A 9,783-nucleotide genomic window follows, 5' to 3' on the forward strand; every position below is an offset into this window, starting at 1 on the left:
GAGGGAGGAGCCGTAGAGAGGACAGGGTCTGCCCCAATAACTAGAAGCCTCTTTCTTATATAGGGGACTGCGGGTCCTTCTCTAAGGAACTTGGCTCTTATTGAGTGTGAGGCCTTGGCCCCCTCCCAGGGCTGGGGCCAGTTCCAACTCTTCTGAAGAAGCCCAGCGACACCCCAGGGAAGTTCTGGCTCTGTCAGAAGTGGGCAATGGGGCCCTCTCCTGCTGAAGGGCTAGGGCTGTCAGAGTACATTCCTCAGGCCCTGGTTTCTGGGTGTACTGGTTAATTCAGATGAGCCACCCTCAGCCCTTATAGTGCTTTGTCTGCCAGGTCCTGGACAGTGTGTGTTTTGAGACCCTGGAAGGGGTTTTCTGGGTCTGGGGTTTTGTGGGGGTGATGGCAGTGGGAAGGAGGTCTGAGTGTGTTTGGGAGGGGGGTCAAGTCTGAGTCCCTAGTAGTGGCTCTGTGCCTAGGTCTGGGCTGAGGGAAGGTCTGTATAGCTGGACCCCTGAGGGTGTGTTTGTGTTACTCTGCTTCATGGGGCATGTATGTATCAGGTCTCTGACTTGGGGTGTGTGTGACTGTGTGGGGTGTTTTTCTGGTCCATGCTTGGGGATATCCATCCAGGATGGACAGTAGCATATGATGTGTACTGGGGTGGTGGGAGGTCTCTGTGTCTGAGACCCTGGAGGAGTGGGGTGGTATGTGTGGGGAGGATGTGGGTCTATCTAGGGAGTGATGGTTTCTAGGGCAGAGGGGAAGTCTGTATATTTGATTCCCATGGTCAAGAATTTTCACATGTTGAGGTGGGGGTGGAGTGGGGCAGAGAAGGAAGTGGACCACTTGGTGTCCCAGCAGCCCAAGTGATGAGGTCCCCACCCAAGGTGCCAGGAGAGCCAGGCACTCCCCCTCCTTGCTAAGGCTTCTCTCTGTTGCCCTTCCAGCTCCTTCGTGTGTCTGGGTTTGGGGGCTGCCAGCCCATGCCCCTGCACCCTTTAGGATGTAGAAGCGTGGCACCACAATTAGGGTGCTTCAGAGACAGCCCTCTCTGCCTCTGTGGCTGAAAACAGCTCCTCTGTGTCCAACAGGGGGTGAAAACTGGCCTGGAAGTCCACCTGTGTAAGCACAAATGTTCGTAGGGAGAGTCGCCAGGGCCTTATGTATGACTCCTGAGCTTTAACTGGAAACTTGGAGACCAAGGGTGGGGGGAAGGGAAGAGGAAGCCCAGGCAGCCGAAGACACAATCCTCAGTCATTGTGCATGGGTTTATTTATTTATTTATTTATTGTCACCCGAGGACATCCCCCCATTGCTTTTATTTTTAATTTTATTTATTTATTTATTTTTATTTTTACCCCCTACCCTTCACATTGCTTTTAGAGAGAGAGGAAGGGAGAGAGAGCAAGAGAGAAACATTGATGTGAGAGAGAAACATGGATTGATTGCCTCCTGTATGCACCTGAACTGGGGATCATATGCACCAGACCAGGGAGGAACCTTCAACCCACATATGTGCCCTGACTGGGAATCAAACCTGCAACCATTTGGTAATAGGCCAACGCTCCCACCAACTGAACCACACCAGGCTGGGCTGCGGTGGGTCTAGAGGGCAGGGGAGGCACAGCACCAGAAGCACTCACCCACTAGATGGGCCCTGTGGCCAGGCCTTCGAAGCCACAGGAGCCCAAGCCCAAGTTGAAGTCCAGAGCAGCCCAGTCAGGACTGGACCTTTGGCTAGGGTTTCAAGAAAACCAGCCGCTCAGACTCTTGGGGGTTGGAGAGAGCTGCCAAGACTTGGCAGCACAGAGAGCCCCACCACCCTAGAAGAAACTGGGAGACAAGAAGGGCGGATGGGGGTGGGTGGGGAGTGAGGAATTAAGGCAGCAGTGTGGGCAGGGCAGGCCGGCTGGTTCCTGAGGCCCTTCCGTCTCAGGCCCAGGCCCTTTCAGAGCCCCGGGACTGCTGCTGGAGTTGGGGCCTGTTTGCTCGCGGAGCGCGGAGTGGTCTGTACATAGCAGGAGGCACTATGCAAACCGCACCAGGCGGCCGCTGCCGCAGCTGTGTCCGCAGGGAGCGCACAGTCCGGTGCTCACCGCCAGGTTCCGGCTGCAGGGGGCGCTGCAGGCGCTGCCGGTCGCGGGCCCGGAGCCTGACACGCAGAGGTCCCCGCAGACAACCCCGCCCCGTGAGCTGCTGACGCCTGTGGGGAGGGGTGGGGAGTTCAGGACTTAGTCCCTGTGCACGGGCGGGACGGGGGCAGCGGCTCCTACCTGCTGACCAAAGCCCAGTTTTCTTGTTCAGAGCTCCTCCCCTTCATTTTTATTCCTGGCTCCCCGCTTCATACCTGGGCACTCCTTCCTGCAGTCTAACCTCAAGGATCATCCTTGATAAACTGTTAGCCCAGGCCCTCGTTATGGGCAGAAATAGTTATTAAAGTTATCGTAATCATTCACTGCCACATTCCCCGCCTTCCTTCAGGATCTTCAAATTGTGGTTGCATATTTGTAAATAAAGTTTTATTGGAACCCAGCCAGACCTATTTGTTAAGTATTGCTTATTGTTGTGGCTACTTCAACCTTACAATGACAGAATTTACTTGAGGAAGAGACTGCATGTCCCACAGTCTAAAATATTTGCTATCTGGCCCTTTAAGAAAAAGTTTGCCCTTATTTCAGAGCCCCAAACCCTTATTTCAGAACCCATAGTATAGATTACTTACAGACATCTACAGCACCAATGCCTTCACACAGTCTGGTGGGGAAAGAAAAGAGACAAAAATTAACTGGTAGAGCAAAGCTTGCAAATTTCTCTCCTCCAAGTAATCCTGATGCAAATTAGATGAAAATAACATGCAAACATGTTCCTGGCTCTAAGCAGAGTTTGGAAAGATTGAAGAGACATCATTCCCACAGGTGTGCTCCTCACCTGTGCTCCTCGCCCTCCAGCAGGTGCCTATAGGTAGCGATCTCGATGTCCAGGCCCAGCTTGGAGTTCATCACCTCCTGGTACTCCTTGAGTAGACAGGCCATGTCCTGTTTGGCCTTCTGCAAGGCGGCCTCCAGCTCAGCCAGCTTGCAGCGTGCATCACTGATGGCAGTCTCTCCCTGCTGCTGTGCCTGGCTCACTGCAGTCTCCAGCTTGGTGTTCTGGGAGGCAGGGGAGGGTTATTAATGCTCCTGTTCTGGATTTGGGGTCAGAGTCCATTGACTATCAGAGGAAGAAGGAGCCTCACCCATTTGTAAAGTCAGGAGTTGCAAATTAGTGCTCCCAGGAATGTCTTTGATTTTTGAAATTTAACACAAAAATCTAAATTCCTGGCTTCTCTTGAAAAAAATCTAAGCCCACTGGACCTGCATTTCCATGATGCCTGCCTCAGATGGATCCGGTTAGCTCTGCATTTTGTGTTTTCTACTTTACCACACCCTAGCGCCTTGAGTACAACCTAATTCATTTATTTACTAACCTCTGGGACATCTGAGTCTGTGATCACTGATCCAGAACAATGGGCCACCGAGGTGAAATGGGTTGCCCCAAATCATGTGGTAAGCTAGTGGCAGGGCTGGTTTGAGAACCCCAGTTTCCTGCCCCTCAGACTGGTGCTATTTCCCCTGACCCTTTATGATCCCAAGACCAGGAATATCCTGGTCTTTCCATTCCCCTCCATACCAGCCCCCCTCCCATCCTCATTCAGTGGAATGGAGAGCATTTTCCATAGAAGAGACTCACTTAATATTTGATGTTTGCTCCTTTCCCCACACTTTGAAAAGGTGTTACCCTTTAGTCGCCCTGCTGCAGGCTTACCCCCTTCTCTTTTTATGCTGAGGGCTGGGCCAGGCTCCTGTACCTGGCACTTGGCATTCTCGACCTCGGCGGTCAGCCTCTGGATCATGCGATTCAGCTCATTGATCTCCTCCTTGGTGCGGTGCAGGGTCTCCCCATGACGGATCACCGTGGCCTTCATCTCCTCGCACTGTTGAAAAGCAGAGACACTCATGGGACATAGGCTGTGTCATTCCACTGAGCCCTGCAGCTTGCACATCTGCCACCCCAACGTGAGAGCTGTCTGCCCTTCCCTTGCCCTTTTAGCATCCCTCCTGCTGGGGTGCTGGGAAGAGGGTGCTGAGCACTCACCTTGCTGTGGTACCAGGACTCGGCCTCGGCCCGGCTGCGGCTGGCTATGTCATCGTACTGAGCCTTGATCTCAGCAATGACGCAGTCCATGTTCAGGTCCCGGCTGTTGTCCATCTTGACAATGACTGAGGTGTCTGAGATGTGGGCGTGCAGGACACAGATCTCCTGTGGGAGGAGGGTAGTGGTAAGCGCTTCTTTGACCAGAACCCTGCTCTCAGTGGCCCACCCTCTCCCTGTTCCCTTCCTTTGCTTCTTCCACAGACTCACTGAAGCCCCAGCCTCCAAGGTGAAGTCTCCCCCTCAACCCTGGGATCTCTCCATGCACCTCAGACCCAGAGTCCCAAGGCTGAGAGGAGCCCATGTCTGCAGTCTGCTGCCTGACTTCAGTCAGGGCCTCCTATCTGGATCCTTGGGGTCTAGGACCAGAATCTGCCAATTTGTGATAACTGTCACCACACTAACCAGGAATACCACCTTGTCTGGGCCATGCCAGATAAGACATCAAGCTAAACTTCTTCACCTTGTGACAGTAAACCTGCCTTGGGTATCTCAACTCTCCTCTGCACTCCCCATACCCAGGGGGTCCAAAAACCAAATGGCAGCAAGTGCTTTCCAATGTCTAACTCATATCCTCCCTGCTGCTACACCCCTCTGTGTTCCCTCTCACCTCTTCATACAGTCGCCGCAGGAAGTCGATTTCCTGGGTCAGGGCCTCCGCATTGGCCTGCAGATCTGACTTGTGCAGGTAGGCACAGTCCACGTCCTGGAGGGCAGAGAGGGCACAGGAGTCTCACTGGGGAGACAACACACAGCTCTTCTCACCAGGGAGAGTGAACTCCCTGGAGACCCTCCCCAGCTGCTCACCCCAGTGCCTGGTATCATGGCATTGGTAAAGTCCTTATTGCAGTTAGAGGGGTCAAGAGGAGGTTTGGGTAAGGGAAGGAGACACTGAAGTATCCAGGTACATCCTCTGGCACCCACTGGGATGATGCCTCTAGAATCCACATCTTGTACCATCACTGAAACTTAGGATCTAGTGTAGGATGGGTCAATTCTAATGATGCCCCACCTCTCTCTGCTCTGGAATCTTGCGGAAAGAAATTTAGATCTGTGGTCAGAGAAGAGGTCTCAGGGAAGCATTCTGCTCCTTTCAAGCCAGTGTGACACAGGGCATGACCCCTGACCTTTGTGCCTGTTTCCTCACAGTAACTTTTGTCTTCTTCATATGGAGGCAGTTGGAAGGACCAGGTGAAAGTCCACATGATGGCACTTGTACCGAGTCAAGTCTAAAAGGCAAGGCACAACAGCCCTGTTTATGCATTTCCCAACTCTTGCTGGTCTGAGGATTTGATCTTCAAAGCATTCGTGTGACTTTTCATTCATAAATATTTACTGAGTGCCTATTGTCTGCCAGGCACAGGGCAGAAGGAGATGGGATGCCATTGGCCAGAGTGGAGTTACCTTGGATAGAGAAGAAGATATCCTACTTGAAGCAGGCAGAGTGCTCTGGTGTCCAGGGCCACCGAGGGAGCACTGGGGCATTTGGGAAAAAGAACAGAGGAGAGGTTGGGCTATGTGATTCTAGGGGAGTTGCTCAGCTTCTCTGAATTACAGGGAGCTCCCTTCTGCCTCTGCCCTTGGTTCTGAGTTGTGGATGAGTATTCTGGGGTCACTCACCTTCTTTAGGGCTACAAATTCATTCTCAGCAGTGGCCCTTAGTGCCACCTCCTCATCATGCCTGAGGACAAAGAGCACAGGTTCAGTGGCTAAAACTTTAATAGGCTGGGATTTAGAGAGAATAAAAGAGAATTAAGGTCTAGACAAACATACTCCAGGAAGTGGATCATTTGGAGGTGGTCATAGAATCAAAAAGTGTTAGGTTAGAAAGAAGCTTGTTCATCCCTTTCCTCTTGGCACTCAAACCAACCCATGTCACCCAATGTTCTTCCTGATTCCATAATTCTTACTCATGATGTGGGCCAGGGTGGGTGTCTTGCACGTTTTCCTAGGCCTTCTCTCTGCTTCTGGATTGTTAACTCCAAGGGGGGGGGGCAGGAATCCTGCCCTAGTTCTGGCATCCCCCTTACCCCTCTTCATTACTTTCTTACCTCTACTCCACCTCAGGGCCCAGCACAACACCTGGAACATAGAGTACACGTTCAACAAATGTTTGATGGGTTAATAAAATAAGCACATAATAATGAGGTAACTGGGGTAGTTCAGTCTCTTAAATGTTTAAATTCCCATCCCAGAAAAAAATTTTCCCCACAAACTTCCTATCCCTGTTTTCTTCTTCTTGGAAAGTTCCTCTTGTGGTCTAATCCAAATCTACCCTGCTCTGACCTAATCCCATTTCCTTTCTCCAAAACCTCCTTCCTGATGCACTCACTTCCTCTTGTAGCCCTCCATCACCTCCTGTACGTGGTTGAGCTCTGAGGCCAGCCTCCCGCTGTCGGCCTCCGCACACTCGGCCTCCCGCCGCAGTGTCTCCATGTAGCCCTCAAACAGCGGCTCCAGGTTGCTCTCACAGCACTTGCGGTTCTGGTAGAACTGCCACTTGGTCTCCAGCAGCTTGTTCTGCTGCTCCAGGAAGCACACCTGTATGGAGGTGGGAGAAAAGTCAGTGGGAGGAGTCAACCTCCCCACCTCAGAGAGAAGGCAGAGTCAAGACAGAACTGGAAGCAAGTTGAGCAGAAGCCAGGGGTGGACAGCGCAGGGACCCTGCTGGGCTCTCCTGGCCTGAGGATACACTGGCAGGGTCCTCGTTTCACGGCTGCTTGTTCAGGCCTGAGTGAGGGTCTGTTCGGGTGGGCTTGGATGGGACAAGTGAGGAAGTGAGGGGCATACATACATACATGCTGTGTGGGATTCCAGTTGGGCTGAGGTGACAGGTAGGGGTGGAAGGTAGTGATAGTCAGGGAAGGCTTCCTGAAGGAAAGGAATGTAGAGCAGAGGTTGGAGGATAAAGTAGGGTCAAAGCCTTTTACTCTGAGCTTTCCCAGGTCAGGGCCTATGGCTCCTTTATCTATGTCCTCAGTGGCCAGGCTGGGGCTGGGTGAGCTGTTTGAATGGATGGTCAAGGTGGAAAGGGCTTCCTAGCTGGGGATGTTAGAAGGGCAGGCTGTCATCAAGCAGGGTGAATAAGGCCTGGGGAGGAACAGGGTGGGTTTTGGTCTTAAGTGGCTAAAGCTTCTTGTTGGACACTCAGATGCCTCCAGAGGCCAGGCAGGTAATGGGAATGGTGAGTGATTTTAAGAAGTAGGGAGGGTGAGAACTGTAGGGAAATGAAGCATGCGAGCTGTTACTGGAAGGCATTTGAACTGGACAGTTGCGATGGCAACCGTCTGCACACTGTGTTGGCTGGAAAGGACATCAGCAAATATGACTAGGTCCCTGGCCTCCAGTTTTCTGTTTCTCATATACTTTGCTGGAGTTGAGACATTACCTTGCCTTTTGTCCTGGTATCCTTTCATCTAACTCAACAGGGAGTGCAGCTGGGAATTCCCTTGTTGGAACAAACCTCCAGAAACAGGGAACCAGGACTGCTGATATTATATGGGATCATTTGAGGTGGTCTCAGCTGATGGGGCTCCAGCTGTGGTGGGGAGTCTCATGGCTGCCTTGTCCTTCATCTTTCCTTTCAAAGTCATGGTCATCTCACACACTGCACTGTGCATAGCTCTGATGTGAAGAACACTGGGTCCAGGAGGGGACACCACTGCCAAGAATCACACAGCGAATCAGTGGAGAAAGAGGGCGTGGAACCCAGTCTGCCTGCTCCCAGGCCAGGAGCTTTTCCACACTCCACCCCTGGCCACCTTTCCCAAGTGTGAGTGCCAGCACACTCAGGGTGCAGTGTCTCCCGAGGTGGACCAGCTCCTGATGGAAGGGAGAGGGGTAGCTTGACACCAAGCTTTGGACCTTCCACCTCCAAGGGCCTGAGGAGCTGGAGAGAGCCTGGGCTTGACATCCTGCTCTGCCACCCACTCTCGGTGGACCCTTGGGCAGGCCCCTTGCCCTATATCCCTGTCTCCTTTCTATTCTGTTTACACTCAAGGGGCTGGACTGAGGGGTAGCATCAATTCTCAAATATGAACTCTACACAGGCTGACTTCAAAATTTTGCCATCCCTTTATATTATTTTACTCATTACTTATCTATAAGTGGATCTGCTTAACATTTACATTTAAATGGGGTTAAAAGGGTAACTTTATAATACATCAGAGTTGTAAAGCCATTATCACTGTGGATTTGTAAAAGGAAATCATAAAACATAAATTGTGGTCGGAATTGTTGCCCCAGACAGCTCTGAACCTGAAGCTTGCTCTCTTTATTAAAAGTGGGAGAGTAGAAAGTGTTAGAGGGATGTTAAAGACATATTAGCATCCAATGAGATTTTCTCCATTTAATCCAAAGAATTGAAACATTGATGAAAGTAGATGAATTTTCTCATCAGGCATTTCAGTGTTATTTAAGGTATCATTTAAAGTTATCACATGAAATATCAGTACTTCCCATTTCTAGAGAAACTGCCTGGGAATTCCCAGGTCCTCGCAGGGTTTCCAGGCTCTGGAAGGGTGTGCCGAAGAACACCCATCTTGTCTGTGGAGACCCTGCCTGCCTGGACAGAGGATGTGTGTAATGACAGTGTTATCCAGTCAAGAGCCCCTGCCCAACACACACGTCTCCGTGTCTGTCTCTGCTCTGGATCTGTGTCCATCTCCTCCATCCGAGTGGGAGCTCACCTGGGCCATATATGCCTCCTGCCCCTGACTCCTCTTCAGTGCTCAGCCCAGCAACTGAAGGTTCAGGAAGGCTGTGATCAAGGACACCCACCTTGTCGATGAAGGCCGCGAACCTGCTGTTGAGACACTTGATCTGCTCCTTCTCCTCATGCTTCACGCACTGCGCATTGGGGTCAATCTCCAGGTTGAGGGGCGTGAGGAGGCTCTCGTTGACCGACACGGTGGTGATGCAGGGCGGGCTGGGTCCGCACACGCCGCCAGAGCGGTATCCGAAGCTGCGGCCGCAGGAGCCAGAGCGGAAGGCCCCGCAGAGGCTCTGGCTGCCAAAGCCCCTGGTGAGGCCGCGGTAGCAGGAGACGCCGCGGTAGGGGGCGGCCGTGATGCAGCAGCGGCCTGGCCGGGGCCCGCAGGCCGAGGCGCAGCTGAAGGGGCGGACCCCGCACGGGGCGCCAAGGCGGGACGACAGGCAGGACATGGTGCGACGGCTGTGGCAGTGGCGGGCGCTGGACCCCGAAGGCCGGGTGGCGCCTTATATCGCTGCCCGCTGGCCCAGGGAGGGAGCGAGCAGCCAACGCGTTTACTAGCTTGGAGGTCGGCCCTTGCTCTCCGTCTCGCCCGGAATCAAAGCTCGCCGGCCATTCGCCCGGCAGCATTCATAAAACAGCATTTGTCCCGCTCACCCCCACCCCGCTTTATGGGGCCGGGAAGTAAGTGCCTGCTCAGCTCTGCCCCCCTTGTATTGTGGGCTCAGGGCGGGCGCCCTATGCCCCTCTGCCCGCGTAGGCCTGAGTAACGCTGTATCTTTGGCTCCATCGCCCGGGCTGGGCAGCTGGAAATACCCGGCTTTTCCTTGGCATCCAGGCCCTTGAAACCAAGCTTCAGGCTGCACAGCCTTTGTCTTAGCTACCT

The 9,783-nt window shown here is 52.8% G+C and overlaps 1 protein-coding gene across 1 annotated transcript; it reads right to left on the reverse strand.

Annotated features, from left to right (window-relative positions):
* Positions 1 to 1,377: 1,377 nt before the first annotated feature.
* LOC150011790 (keratin, type II cuticular Hb1-like) lies at positions 1,378 to 9,349 on the reverse strand. Its single transcript, XM_090275557.1, has 9 exons — positions 8,966 to 9,349; positions 6,519 to 6,727; positions 5,807 to 5,867; positions 4,797 to 4,892; positions 4,130 to 4,294; positions 3,843 to 3,968; positions 2,924 to 3,144; positions 2,718 to 2,749; positions 1,378 to 2,198 (listed from the first exon to the last, which is right to left on the reverse strand). The coding sequence occupies exons 1-9, from the start codon at positions 9,347 to 9,349 to the stop codon at positions 2,023 to 2,025; spliced, it is 1,470 nt and encodes a 489-aa protein (XP_090131683.1). The 3' UTR covers positions 1,378 to 2,022.
* Between the last annotated feature and the right edge of the window lie 434 nt (positions 9,350 to 9,783).

The sequence above is a fragment of the Furipterus horrens genome, unplaced genomic scaffold (genome assembly GCF_987537825.1).
Source record: "Furipterus horrens unplaced genomic scaffold, mFurHor1.1.pri manual_scaffold_4, whole genome shotgun sequence".
NCBI lineage: Eukaryota > Metazoa > Chordata > Mammalia > Chiroptera > Furipteridae > Furipterus > Furipterus horrens.

Bases quoted from the DNA above. Each gene is read 5' to 3' on its own strand.
- LOC150011790 (XM_090275557.1), bottom strand. From the start codon at position 9,349: ATGTCCTGCCTGTCGTCCCGCCTTGGCGCCCCGTGCGGGGTCCGCCCC. The intron at 4,295-4,796 runs GTGAGAGGGAAC...CTCCTCCCACAG, and splicing joins TGCGGCGACTGTATGAAGAG to GAGATCTGTGTCCTGCACGC. The intron at 3,969-4,129 runs GTGAGTGCTCAG...GCTTTTCAACAG, and splicing joins AGTCCTGGTACCACAGCAAG to TGCGAGGAGATGAAGGCCAC.